At 46.7% G+C, this 15,223-nt stretch overlaps 1 protein-coding gene across 1 annotated transcript in view; it reads left to right on the forward strand.

Annotated features, from left to right (window-relative positions):
• Positions 1-15,223, forward strand: part of LOC147736738 (alpha-tectorin-like) — a 457,896-nt gene that overhangs the window by 299,729 nt on the left and 142,944 nt on the right. Inside the window, exon 7 of the mRNA XM_086952687.1 lies at positions 7,826-7,982. Within this exon, the coding sequence (XP_086808813.1) occupies positions 7,826-7,982 (157 nt within the window). The remainder of the gene's footprint in view (positions 1-7,825; positions 7,983-15,223) is intronic.

Raw genomic sequence — 15,223 nt, forward strand, 5'->3', positions numbered from 1 at the left:
AGAGTTAGTCACTATTATTTTGAATCGTTTACCTTAACGTTTCTGACTGATTTGTGTTTTATTGTTCATGGGTCTATGTTGAATCTGGCCGATCATGACAGTACCTCCCTCCAAAGGGGGTCCCTCCTCTTTGGGCTTGGCTGGATAAGTTTTATGAAAGTTCTTTAAAAGTCTGAGAGCATGAACATTAGTGGATGGTTCCCAAGACCGTTCTTCAGGACCGTAACCCCTCCACTCTACTAGATAGTATAGTTTTCCTCTGGACCTTTTCAAATCCAATATCTTGCTAACTTCATATTCATCATTTGATTCTACTGTTATAGACATTGGAAGCTTCTTAAGTCTTACATGAGGTGGGTTCTTTTTAAGAAGGGAGACATGAAAGGCTGTATGAACTTTTAACTGTTTCGGAAGTTGTAATTTGACCACTACAGGATTAATTTTTTAAATAACTCTGAATGGACCAATATACCTAGGCTGAAACGTCCTATTTTCTTTCAACCTTAAATGTCTAGTGGACAACCATACCCGATCTCCCACTTTAAAGTTTGTACCTGCTCTTCTTTTTTTGTCTGCCTGTTTCTTATAGGACATTTTAGCTTTCTGCAAATTCTCCTGAGCTAGTTTGTGAGAGTGCTCTAACTGGGATAAATAGGTTTTAATCGAGGCTACTGAGTCATCCTTTCATCCTGTCATTAACTGAGCGTGCCTACCAGAATTTAAATAGAATGGTGTAAACCCAGTGGAGTCATGAAGGGCATTGTTGTATGCGAACTCAGTTGTCCATAACAGATCCGACCAGTCACCCTCCTGTTCCAACAGATAGAGCCTCAAGTTCTGCTCTAGTTCCTGATTGACTCTCTCCGTTTGACTGTCGGAGCTGGTGGAAAATCGTGTGTCTACACCCAAGCTCTGCATATATTTCTTCCAAGCTTTAGACACAAATTGAGTCCCTCTATCAGAAATGAGAACTTGTGGGACCCCATGAGCCCGAATGATATGTTGATTGAATAGTGGAATTAACTGCATTGCGGTTGGGAGGGACTTGAGTGGTACAAAATGACTCATTTTGGAAAATGTCAGTCGTGTAACCCTGACTAGGTGGAAGATCCACAATCAAGTCTAATGTCACTGTGTGCCAAGGGTGTGGCGCATTGGGAAGAGGCTGTAACAACCCCTGCAGAGCTTGTCTGTTTGGCTTCCCTTTAAAGCATAGTTCACAGGTCGACACATACTGCGCCACATGAGCCGCCATGTCTGGCCACCAAAAATCTCTTTTAATCAAATTTAAGGTCTTTTTTATGCCCTTGTGACCTGCCATTGGTTCATCGTGACAGTGACGTAGAGCCTTTTCCTGCAAGTTCTTAGTCGGCAGATATAACGCTTCTTCATAATATGGAAGGCCTTCTTTGATTGTTTTCTTTTCATCATTTTGAGCCATGTTAGATTGTTGCAAAATCAACAGACATTGTTTCAGGAAGAGTTTAGTCACTATTATTTTGAATCGTTTACCATAACGTTTCTGCCTGATTTGTGTTTTATTGTTCATGGGTCTATGTTGAATCGGCCGATCGTGACAGACACATCTCCCTAGATGTGTCCCATTGTAAATGGGCCGCAACATGGCCCACTGTTTACGCCGCGGCTGTGTCACAAAAAGTGACATAGCGGCGCAAGGGGTTATAAATCTGCCCCATTCATTTTTCAATGGAAGCTCGTGCTGCTGGCCTTTTCTGCCTGCCGCACAAGATGCCATTAAAAAATTTATGTTTCAGACCGCCCTATGTGATTTCTGTCATTTTGGTGTCATTTTTTATAGATAAATGTATCCTATGTTTATAAATTGGTGTTGGATTTTTATTGCGTCTTAATTATTTACTCAATCGGTGTTTTTAAGTGATTTACATACCTTTCTCCTAAGTTAAGCCTGCCTGCTCGCAGCAAAGCTACCAACGGTTGAGCACGGGAATCATGTATTTAGTCCTGCACTGAGCCCTAGACTGTGTTTATGGCCTTATTGCCGGTGGTCGATGCATATTTACCACGACTAATAACCCCCTTTCCAACACTGAGCTTTTCTAACACAGCACGCTGGGCAGCTTTCTTGAGTGTGCTCATAAAGTGTTCGACAAGGCCATTTGCCCCTGGCCGAAGAGGTATGCTTTTCTGATGCTTTACCTTAAGATGACTAAGAAAGGAATCCTACCCCCGCCAGTCCTGACGGGTAACGTGGAACTGGAACTCCTGGACACTGTGCACATTTGCAAGTGCATCAACTTACCGAGCTCTCCCAATGTTGTGCGTTGGGTTACTTGTAGCCCAAACCCGAGCACCATCTGCACCAAATACTGTGGGCCTACACTCCATGAGTGTTCCGGGAGCCCGCTTCTTGCATTTCCACTCGAGGCTCCTCAGCAATCCCTCGTCCATCGACTGGTGGGTCCCTGTAAAGGCAACTCTGATTTCCCTTGGGCTTCCCTGGTTGCTCCAGATGTGCCCTGACTCCCATGCGCGTGGTGAGTCCCTCAGACCTTGCTGGCCTGCACCAAAGCATTTCTTTGATTCCTGCGTGGGTTGCCGTTGCCAAGGCTTGTTGGGTCCAATACGGGCACCGTCACCGCAGCACTTGCCATCCTTTGTGGGACAGCTCGATTCCAGATCCTGGTTGTTGCCGGCGCATCCTGGTACTCATGGCTGAAGAGCCAAGCTTCACCTTCTTCACCTGAAATCACCCGACATCAGTGGGCATTCGACTATCGTGCCCCTGGTGGCTGGCAAGTGACCCAGACTCCGTTCCCTCTGCTTTCAGGTTATTATCATCTTTGATCCAGGCTTGGATCACACCGGACACTTTCCAATTCGACCGCAGCAGCACTTTGCATCAGATCGCCATTGGAAACAACGATGGTTCCCGAAACCAAAAGACACCTAAGCACCCGGCTCCCCTGGGTGAGGTAACTCGAGTACTCCGGTGCTCCCGTGGGGGTTGGCTCTAGAACCCCTTAAGTCTAAAAAGGTTTTCTCAAAGTCCTCTCCTAAGTGTCCTTAAACTTTAAATTTCCAACCGCGACTTTCCCCATAGAAGCTAACGGTGTTCTCACACTGCACGCATCCCCCATGAGTCCCCTGTGTCACGACCTTGGATGGTTCCTGGTGGCCCCAGCGGTTCTAAAGGCTCTAGGCCTTGTGTCTAGTCAAGTCATGTTTCTTATACCACTTTCTTAATATATGGGTTGGTACGCCCCTAGGGCTCAACATATATTGTGCTAATTTACTGTGTGCTATTAAGTTTTCCTCATGTACTTTTACCTCTAGACTCATAAAGAGACTAGAGGGATGTTTTTAGAATAAATACATATATTTTATATACATACCTGGTGTGGTTCTCCTTTCATTTGGTCATTCACAAGATAATAGACTGGTGAAACAAGCTGCTTTACATTCCTCCAAGACTTAGCTTGAAGGCTGCTCTCCTCAGCTACCACTAGGATAGCTTTCAATAAAGATTGTCTTTAACCTTCCATCAATACGGGTCGTTTGGACTAGTGCAAGGTGCCCGCTAGAATAGTGGACAGCATGAGCCAGGCCAACTTCTCACAATGATGTATAGCTCAGTGTCGAGTAGAGGCGCAGTGCCTCTCTTACGGCCTTACCAGTAGGTTCTTGGCCAACCATGTTTAAGTGAAACTTCGTTATCGTTACATGCTTCATGCTGGCTGGAGTTGCACTTTCACTCTACATACGCCAAACGTATCCATTGACTGAAGAACCAAGACGCCCCGTTGAGTGAAGATGCTCTGTGCAAATTATAAAATCGAATCAAATTGATAAGTTCCTCTCAACTTTAAAGATAAAGTAAAACCTGGCTTCAGATTTCTGGAAAATCTGAAGTTTTAGAATACTGGAAGCCGGAGCGTCAAGGTATCGCCAAAGTCTCGGCGGGAAAGAACTAGAGCTGGGGTGGATGGATTGCATGTAGGAGTGATTCTTGGTGCCCAGTTTGTTGCAGGAAGAGCCAAAGCCATTGCTAAAGACAAGAAACCTGAAGAAGGCAACTCCATCTCGCAGTGAGGGATTTTTGACTGAAACCTACTTACACTAGATGTGCTGTGAACACATAACGTAGATTGGAGGGAAGCATCATGCAAGTCTTACAGGGGCGGTTGATACAGGGCGGGGAGGCCAGGGCGGTGGGGAGAGCACACGTCAGAAGGCCTTCAGTGTGTCCTGAAGGATGCGCTGGGGCAAATGGAGCATGTCTGGGGGGTGGGGGGGGGGGGGGGGGGTGGAGCTTGTTCTGGAAGCAGGTCTGAAGCTTTGACACCCACTACTCTTCTGCTTGGTTCTGTTCCCCTCTAGGAGGTGGTCACAGGATGATTGGGGTATGAGGTACAATAAACATCTATTATTAAGCACCAAGATACCCTTGGGTGACTGTGCGCTTTACAAATACACATGTTATGTTATGTTGTATTGTTTTGTTATGTTGTGTTGTGTAGTATTATGTTTTGTTTTGCTCTGTTATATGTCATGTTATGTTGTGTTGTGTTGTGTTGTGTAATGTAATGTTATGTTTTGTTGTGTTGTGTTATGTTATGTTTTGTTATGTTATGTGTTGGTGGAGCCTATTGTTGGAGTCCCTCCTGGAGGTGTCAGTGCAGAGTCTTCCAGGCACTTGTATGTTGGCACAGTTTTAGGAGAGGGGTTCCTGCTGGTACAGGCTGCCAGAGGTTGCTTCTCTGCTGGCTGGCACGGCTGTATTGATGTACGACAGTCCTGCCAGCCCGCTGGCCATTAGGGCAAGTAAAATACTCCATACGGTTCTCATGACTGTTTTGCTCCTCTCTTCCAGCTGCCACAAGTCACTGTTCCCTTCCAGTACAAAGTACGATGCCTAGTCATTTTAATGCATTGACTCATTGGACGTGTGCCGTACAGTGCAGCACTCACGCCGTATATGGAATGTTATGAAAAAAATACAAATATTTCTCAACTGTGCATCTACTTGAAGGAGGTGTTCATTTTTGATGCAAACCCAGTCCAGCCATTTTAATAGAGAGAGCTTTGCGTCAAAACCCATGGGTTGCTGCGCTGGAACAGCCAAGTGCCATCCTTGGAACCCCCTTGATGCAATGCAGTGTTATGTTGCATGCAGGTACCCCACTGTAGGCTCAGGTGGTGAATGCACCTGTCGCTTCCATTCCCCGGATATTACACTACATAACGGTTCTTAGGACTGACCTTTTACCGAGTTACGACAATGACTAGAGGACCTGGGGTTTTCTCCGAAAAGCTTAAGCCGCATTCATTATGCATGATGATTCTTGGAAGCACAGCAGGACTAACATCTCCTGCATAATAACTATGTATCAGGGTCATTCTTTCCGTCATCCTAGTCCGACATGCCACAGCAAGATATATCCCCTAAGAGTTACACTTTGGGTGTATAAACACCACATCTTAGCTGAATCAGTGAGAGGAGAAAAGGACTTCCATGCTGACACAGTGACGCGAGCCGCTGAGGTTCCTGCACGCAGACACTCCGGCTCGTAGTGGTCTGACATCCCTCGGTGGGTGTCAATCTTGAGACCATGACGGGTACCACAGTCTCTCACTTCAGGTAATGAGGTTGACTCTATCCTAGAGGGATTCTTGGCTTAACACCGACATACACGCTAGGTACATTTAGGTACAGCTAGTTCGGGTCGCATCGTAGGAGTGCGCATTATTCCTGTCATGTATTTTCATACTTGGCTGTTTTCGTTGTTTTAGCACGATGGTACAAATCCAACATCCTTTCACTCTGTTGGTGCTTATCCTTATTTTTATCTGTTTCTGTCCACTGGCTGTTTCAGCACACCTATTTTACACTAGAATGACGCTGGTTTAATAAATGCTTTTTGAAAATGTCCCCACCGTTTATTCTGTGTATCTCCCTAAGACAAAGTGAGCACGAGTGACTGAGCGAAAAGTATCGCACTGTTTCCACGATCCCTGATGGGACGGGGTTGTCATGTTCAATAGTTGCAAGAACTATTCTCTCCTTGGTGGCACTCTGAGCGAGCTGGTATACAGGCTGACATACTCTGTGGGGGTGTCCGGAATCAGTCTGGACACCAATCCAGCAGTGTATGTTGTCTAAACACGCAGATCCTGTATAGGATTATAGGAACTACACAGCAGTTCCACAGCGTGCTAAAAAAGTGCACTATGCCAGTGCAAGCATGTTTTGAGCGGGAAAGTAAGTGCCCTACCACGGCTTTGGCCACTTTGTGTGATCTCACTATGAGAGCGCAACGTCTATTGAAATCTGTCCCTGTATTTCCATATCCTAATGCCTGTTTCCTTGCCCCAGTGTCTGACATATTCTGTCCCAATGGCTGATTCTCCCTGTCCTCCTGACTCCTCCACGCCCCAGTGTCTGAGTCTCCCTTTCATAGAGACTGATTCTCCCTGTCCCAAATGGCTGACCATCCTTGCTCAAGTGTCTCAGCTTCCTTGTCCTATTTTGTATGTCTTCCTGTCCCAGTGGCTGCTTCTCCCTGTCCCAGTGGCTGCTTCTCCCTGTCCCAGTGGCTGCTTCTCCCTATACCAGTGGCTGCCCAGTGGCTGCTTCTCCCTGTCCCAGTGGCTGCTTCTCCCTGCCCCAGTGGCTGCTTCTCCCTGTCCCAGTGGCTGCTTCTCCCTGTCCCAGTGGCTGCTTCTCCCTGTCCCAGGGACTGCTTCTCCCTGTCCCAGTGGCTGCTTCTCCCTGTCCCAGGGACTGCTTCTCCCTGCCCCAGTGACTGCTTCTCCCTGTCCCAGTGGCTGCTTCTCCCTGTCCCAGTGGCTGCTTCTCCCTGTCCCAGTGGCTGCTTCTCCCTGTCCCAGTGGCTGCTTCTCCCTGTCCCAGTGGCTGCTTCTCCCTGTCCCAGTGGCTAGGTTTCTTTGCCTCAAAGTCTGAGTCTTCCTGTCCCGCTGATTGATTCCCCTGTCCCAATGACCACGTCCCATTGTCAAGTGTCTGCCCCATTTTGCATGTCTCCCTGTCCCAGGGACTGCTTCTCCCTGCCCCAGGGACTGGTTCTTTCTGTCTCAATGTCTGATCCTCCATTTCCCAGTGACTGTTTCTTCCTTTCCCGGTATCTGATACTCCCTGTCCCAATGCCTGAGCCTCATTGCCCCAATGCCTGAGCCTTCCTGCCCGAGTAACTCCTCTTTCCTGTTGTTGTGTCTGAGAGTGTTTCTATCCCGTGTCTGAGTCTCCCTGTCCCAATGGTTGTCTGTCCTTGCAGAAGTTTCAGTCAAGGTGTCTTTGAGTTGTTCTGATCTAGGCGCTTCCTCTAGCATTAGTCCCTGTCTTTACCCAGCGTCTGGGAAGCACCCCCAAATGTGAGCAGTGCTCTTTGCTGCTCCAGCTCCCACCCAGGGCAGACCCTGGTGCTCGGGCATTGCAGTGTTATCTTTAAGAGTTTGGTGACCCCAGAAAGATATATTAGGGAGGTCCCTGTATGAACAGCATTTTCATTTTATTATCCTTTCTTGCTAATTCAATCCCACATGATGCTGAAAAGTATGACATTATATTCTAAACTTTAAGAGTTTCACACACAAATAGTTGATATATGTCTTGCTCCGGACCCCAAACATCCTAACGAGGACCTTTGGTGGAGAGAGGGTCAGCAGTAGGGGTAGACAGCGAGGGAGAGTATTTCAAAGACAAAGGTCAAATAGAGGGAAAGATCCCCTTCCAGGGGGACCTTGCTAACTTCCCATTTTGCCCATGTCATATTCCATCTGTGGGATTTTCTTCTTTACTAATCCACACTTTGCTTCCTTCCCATAGGCTGGATTCCAGAACGCAACCGCCAATCAGTACTATTCCCTCATGGGAAGTCCAAGTACAGCTTTTCCAAGTTTCCCAACACAGACGAACGTCAACATGACCGGTCGCTACGCCTTCAGGGTGGACACGTTTCGCCCGCCGCCATGTCTCTTCCAAGGTAGGTGTCTTCTATCCGTGTGCGAGATTGGCTCAAGTCCACACACCTGTAAGCTGGTCCACAGAGCTTTGGGATGCGGACCCCCACATTGAGAGGTCTCTGTAGTGTGGGGGGAGGTGTCCTTCAAAGGTTTTCTATAAAATCGCACAGCCAATCACAAGTGCTTACATCATCTCCATATTGGTATGCCTTAAAACTCCAGATTATCTTTCTTGCAAAATGTTGCTTTCAGGGGCGTGGTGTGATATCACTGCAAATCAGAGAACCCTCCCCCCTTATGTCAGCACCCCCTTACCCTTTCTTTCTCTGGGAATGACAACAGAGTCAGGAATCCCTCAAGCACCCCTTCTTCACATGGCGACCCCAGCACTAAATGTGTTAGTCTTACCCCTGATGCGTGGTGCAGGGCTGGTTTATTTGTGTCCAGACAGCAGCCCCGCCCAGAAGAGGATCAAGCAGCCACAATTGTGTAGAGATCGGGCGCGGCCACTAGAGGGCGCACAATTTGTTTTTGCTATTCGGCACATAACGGAATGAACCAAAGTCAAGTGACTGTAAATGAGAAATATCCTTCATAAAGATGCCATTACCACGCAATGCCTTTGCCACGCATGCATTTACCACGCAATGCCAAGCATGCATTTACCACGCAATGCCTTTGCCATGCATGCATTTACCACACATGCATTTACCATGCAATGCCTTTGCCATGCATGCATTTACCACGCAATGTCTTTGCCACGCATGCATTTACCACGCAATGCCTTTGCCACGCATGCATTTACCACACCTTTTCAACAGCCTTTTCATGTCAGTTCTTCCACCATGAAAAGGCTGGTCGAAAGGTTCTTTTAGGTCCCCTTGTAGGGCCTGGGCCCCTGTCCCCCTTGGCCCTCCGCTACAGGCCCTGGGGGTCACCTGTTGCGCCCCCCTAAACATCCATGCACCCTGTGGCAGGCACCGCGTAGTCGCAATAGGAGAAATACACTTTCTGACTGCTGTGAAGGTGGTTGCATCCTAATATTTGTAGTGGGACCGCTGACTCCTTGTTGGGCGGTCCCGTTTCCGCTACAATGCCAGTCGGATGCTCGTCCATCCAGCATCGCAATGAGGCCCAATATTGTGATCCTTTCAGGGAAGTGCACCCAAAATATGGAACTTTTTCTCTAAGGACATTTGCACCAACCCATTTTTGAGACATTAAAAAAAACAAGGTAAACCTGTCCTGATCCAGAAGAGCTTGAGGAACTAAGGCGCCAACCGCACACGATGACGTAACTCCCAGTGAGGTCATTTTACTTACATTAGTTGACATCTTAGGTATATTCAAATATAGAAATCCAAAATGTCTTGGGACATAAATATCGTGTCAAAAATATCGAACCCAAAAATATTGCTACCCTATACTTTTTTTATTTATTTATTTTTTATTATTTTATTTATTTCACCAGAGCAGCAATAAGAGTACATTTAGGATGCAGTTTAACAAAACATTTACATACAAGCGTTCTGCAAACCCCGTTCCTTTTCACAGCAAGTTCTGATTTTGAGCATGCAAACAACCCCTTATTTCAGTCGGTTACACCTTTTCTCCGCAGTTTTGCAATTTCATCTTTGCTCTAGGGCATTTGATTACATTTCTAAGCAGAGTTGCAGTGGATCAGCGATATCTTTACTTGTGGGTTTTCTTTCAATACTTCTAAGCGCACTGACCTTGTGCATCTTGGGTCTCATCTCGTTGTTGTTGCGGGTGCCAGAAATCTTTCGGTCTGGAGGTTTGAGGAAGGTCCTCCTCATACCTCCCCATCGTTTCCTTACAATAGAGCATATCCGTTATCCAATCTTTGAATCTGGGCGGTCGCTTGCTACCCCACTTCATTGCTATACGCCGTTTTGCCATTAAGAGTGCCACCACCAGCAGTTTCCTCCTTCTGAACTGTTTGGGTCTATATGTGCCCAGCAGTCACACCAATGGGGAATTTGGGCTATGTTCCTTCAACATGTGTGTGAGTGGGGTAGTCACCTCTTGCCAGTACCCTTTGAGGACAGGGCAGGTCCATGCCATATGTAAGAAATCGGCTAGGGGCGCACAGCACCGTTGACATTTATCGTCTACTCTAAGGCCAAACTTGTGCAACTTGACCTGCGTATAGAAGGTTGGGTGGATTCAATTGAAATGGATAATGCGCAAATTCCAATTGGATGTGAGGAGACCTATTTGCGCACAGCTATAGTTCCATTCGTCTTCCGATATAGTCATGCACGTTTGTTCTTCCCATCTTAAGAGTGATCTATTTGCTACCTCTTTCTGTTCATGCTGGGATACTGTATACAGTCTAGTTATCAATTTCGAGCGCGTTGGCGCTGTGATTAAAATTTGTAAAGCTTGTAGTGCTGGCGGTTCGGTCGGGAACGTTTTGTACAGGTCTTCAATCGCGACCCTCAGTCTGTGATACGCAAACATTTTCAGTGGTATTTCGTGGGTGCATATTGCTGGGTTTTGGAGGGCTATAAACTCATTTTGTGGAAACACCGAACTCATCGTCCGGAGGCCCATGTCTCCTAGTTCCCTATTCATCTTCTGTTCACATGTAACAGACAGTTTGGGATGGTTTGCCAGTGGGAGTTGCGGTGCATATATTGGGAGTTTCTGTGCTAGTGTTGCCAGTGTGTGCCATGCTCTCGATGTGCATTTGACTGGATGAATCGTGTCGTTTGTATAATAGCTCACCGCGTCCGCAATATATTGTGTCATTCTTTTCGGGTGGATGCTATCCGTTTCCACCGCTATATGTGGTATATGTGCGTGTGGTTGTAACCAGTAGTGTGCGTGATGTGCCTGTGCACAATAGTAGTACATTTGTAGGTCGGGAGCTGCAAACCCCCCCATGTGATAGGGTTTCGTGAGTGTTCTCCAGCGTACTCTCGGTTGTTTCCCCGCCCACGTGAGGCGCTGGAGCACCGTGCGCAACTTACTGAAGAACGCATTTGTGAGCCACACTGGGATGTTCCAAAGTAAGTACAGAAATCTAGGCAAGATTATCATTTTCTGCAGTGCAATTCTGTCGGCTATCGATAGCGGGAGTTTAATCCACTGTTTCTTCCAACTTGGTCATAGCTACTCCGTAATTTTCTTTAGGCACTACCTCTGGATCTCGGTGTACCCATATTCCCAGATACTTCACCTGGCCTGTCTCCCATTTTAATGGATAGTCTAATGTGGGTTGCAGAGTCTCTGCCGTTAGCGGTATCACCGCCGACTTATCCCAGTTTATGCTTAGGCCAGCATATTGTTCATATTTGATGTATTCCCTTATCAATGGATTCAAGTTTGTGTCGGGGTATCTATTGGACAGTACCATGTCGTCTGCATAAAGCGAAATCCCAACAGGGCGAAGAGAGAACTGCAGTGCCGTTTCCGGGTGTTTCTGTCTAATTTTGCAGGCTAACGGTTCTACTATGAGTGTAAATAATATAGGGGACAACGGGCAACCCTGTCTAGTTCTGCGACTTATGTTCATGCATTGCGAGGTGCTTACATTAATTCGAACTCTCGCTTTGGGTTCATTGGATAGTAGGGCTATCCATTTTAGGAAAGGGGGTGGAAATCCCATTCTTGTCAGGACAGTGAACATGAACTCCCACTCCACCGAGTCAACCGCTTTTGCTGCGTCTAAGAGTGTTGCTGCTGCCGGCATATCCTGGTTTAGACTTTGGTACATTGTGACTATGGTGCGTACGTTCTGTGTAGTGGATCTGGTAGGGATGAAGCCTGCTTGATCTGGGAGCAGCAGGGATCCCAAAAGCAGTTTTATTCTAGTGGCTAATATTTTCGCTAGGATTTTAAAATCTATGTTGATAAGGGAGAGAGGACGCTAGGATTCACACTTTGTAAGATCTTTTCCTGGCTTCGGGAGCACTTTCAGCAACGCTTCTCGTCGCGTCTCTGGGAGGGACCCCTCCTCGTACGACTCCTCGTACATTTGGTCTAAGTGTGGTAATAATAAGTCTCTGTATTCCCTATAAAATTCGCCCCGCAGGCCATCCAGTCCTGGAGCCTTGTTATTTGGGAGCGAGTTAATAGCGTCCTCTGTTATATGATGTCCTAGAAATGTTCTGTGTGTGTCTGATAGCCAGGCTAGTCCTACGTCATTCAGGTAATCATTTATTTCTTGCCTTGATTTTGTGATCTTTGTGGTATAGAGTGTGGAGTAAAAGGTCTGAATGGCTGGGGTGTCGTAAACTGTTTTGCCTTGATCATTTTGAACGTGTGTTATGGGCGTGTTTTTTTGCATTGAGTTTATCTTATGTGAAAGCGCTCTTCCCGGTCTGCCACCTTCCCCATAAGCCTGGCCCTGTGGTGCTTTGATAGGTATTTCACTTTGGTATCCGCAAATTCATGATAGGTGTCAACTTTGCGCCGTATGTCAGCTAAAATGGAGTCTCGCGATGTGTGTGCGTACTCAGCTTCTAGTGTTTGGATGTCCCTCTCCACCATGGCCAGTTGTTGTCTAATGTTCTTAAGTATCCCTGCGTGCTTCCTGTTGTGGGTAAAAGAAGATATAAGTCCAGAGGAAGCCAGGTAGTTTACCCAAGATGTAAGTTTATTTGCAGATCAATAAAAGTTCCATGTTAATTTCAGATGATAGTCATATAAGGTCTCACCAGGAGCTAGGTGTTAGTTGCTCAGCCCACACTCATCAACTGTCATTCCACAGACACACAGGCACACTCACATTCTGAACTCTCTGACATCACGCACTCCAACATTCCACACAGACATAACACTCACTCTGGCTGAGCAACTGGAAAGGAGGAAAACCCAGGCACAACACTTCCCAATGCGGTGTCCTCTTTGCAAACCTTGATTGCCTCCCACAATGATCTCGCACTATCTACCGATCCTTCATTTGTCTGAGAGAAGTCTATAATAGCCCGGCTCAGTTCGATTTTGCAAACTTGATCTTTCAGTGCGGATTGTTGGAGACGCCATGTAAATTGCCTCGGTGTGTGTGTGGGTATTGCTAGGACCATCAGTACTGGGGAGTGATCTGATAGTGTTTTGGGCAGGTGTTCTACTGCTTTTACCCATGTACTGACCTCTCGTGTGGTGAGCCAATAATCTAGGCTTGACCAAGTGTTATAGGTCAACAAGGTGCATGTACCTTCTCTAGTGCCCGGTGGCGTAGGCGCCATACATCTATCAGCGCCCATTCGTTCATTCCATCCAATAAGGCTCTGGCTGATCTTCTGCCATGTCTGTCAGTACCTGCCGCTCTGTCTAATGTTGGGTCTAAGCATGTGTTAAAGTCCCCACCCCATATTATATTTGACGGTTGTGTGTCTCTGTTTGGTGCAGACGGTCTCATAGAACTGTGGGTCGTCAACGTTAGGTCCTTAAACGGAGACTATTGTGATGACTGTACCGCCAAAATCGCTGCGTAAAATGACAAATCGCCCTTGGACGTCGGTTACCGTGTCTATGAGAGTGAAAGGGATGTTGCGTCTGATCATTAACAGTACCCCTCTAGCATAGTTTGAGTATGACGACGCTACTCGTATCTGCGCCCATTTGTATCCGATCCTGCATTCTCGTAGGGGTGTTATGTGTGTCTCCTGTAAGCAGGCCACATCTACCTTATGTCTGTCTAAGTATGCCATCACTTTTCTAATCCTTCGTGGATCTTGTAGCCCTCTCACATTCCATGTTAAAAAGGACAGTGTCCTTGTCTGGCTCGAGGTGTTTGCCATCGTTAGCTCTTACTTTGCTTTGTAATCTTATGATTATGTAGGGCTGCAGAACGCATTGAGCACTGATGTCTTTCGCTGCAACCAACCTCAGCTGTCTGGTGGATTTTACCTTTACTCCCTCCTCCCTCCCCCCTCCCACTCCGTCTTTTTCCCCTCAACGCAGACATATTGCCTTCCCCTTTCTTATACCAACCCAACTCAAACAATAACAGTTGTGGTGTACACAAGCGGGCAAAAGCTGCCTTGACTCTACCCCTTGTTGATTTTAACCAAGGGGGGGCCTTACTTGACCACCTATTTGCACTGGATTGTGCATCTCAACCCTTCTTTTTGGTAATTCAGTTCGATATATCAACTCACATTTTAAACAACAGTAACATCGTGTGTTCCTCAGACACTACCTTATTTCGGCATTAACATATATAGGTATTTCCCTTTAGGGACTTATCTGGTGCTTTGGACCGTGTCTCAGCGTGTGTTGTCACGACCAGGCCTCTCCTTGTCATTGCACCTTGTTGTTTGCTAGTTTCCTTGTCCCCATCAATCCATTTTCAAGTAGTGCACTCTCTTTTTATCTGAGCCAGTTCCATTTCCTCATCAGCTGTTATGTCTCCCGTGTAGTAAAGTTATCTATGTCTAGTCAAAAGTTTTTACTCCACATCTGACATGGCTTCTCTTTCCTGGGGTCTGTACCGCGGTGATCTTCTGTGCTCTCCTTTCAGTTTCTTCAGTTGCAAGTATTTCAGATTGTCTTTGGGTTCATTGAAGATTTTTGTTGCGCCTTCGTCCGTGATCTTTAGTTTTGCGGGATACAGCATAGCAGAGGGGATTTGTAGCTCGCGCAGATTTTGTTTTGCTGTCCCGTACTTTTTCCTCGCTTCCTGCACTGTCTGGGTGAAATCTGGATATAGAGCTACATCCATTCCTTCATGTTTCAATGGCCCCAGTTCTCTCGCTTTGCCTCCCTATCTCGGTAGTTCAGTATTTTGGCAATTATGGGTCTTGGTCTGGTGCCTAATGGTCGTTTAGGGGCCAGGGATCTGTGGGACCTTTCTATGAGAAATACCTCAGAGAATGTTTCCCGTCCCAGGAGCGTTATCAGGAGTTGTTCAACGTATTTCTCCATTGGGCCTGTGTTTGTTGTTTCCGTAATTCCCATAAGTCGTATGTTACTCCTTCGAGATCTGGCTTCCAAATCTTCGGTTTTTGCAGCCATCGCCGCCAGTTGTTTGTGTATGCCAGATTGTTTAGCGGTCAGTTGGGTGTTAGTGTCTTCAACATCCGATATTCTCCGTTCTGTCATGTCAATTCACTCGGTGTGTCGATCTAGTCTCTCAGACATGCAGTCTACCCTGTGAGTTAGTGTGTCAATTTTTCCGTCGATATTTGATAGTGCTGTCTGTATTGACTGGAACATTGATTGGACATTTTCCGCTGGTAATCCTCCAGTTTGTGACGCTGTCGGTGGGGGCGCCTGCTGGTCTGCTTCT

Source organism: Lissotriton vulgaris, chromosome 1_2, assembly GCF_964263255.1.
Source record: "Lissotriton vulgaris chromosome 1_2, aLisVul1.2, whole genome shotgun sequence".
NCBI lineage: Eukaryota > Metazoa > Chordata > Amphibia > Caudata > Salamandridae > Lissotriton > Lissotriton vulgaris.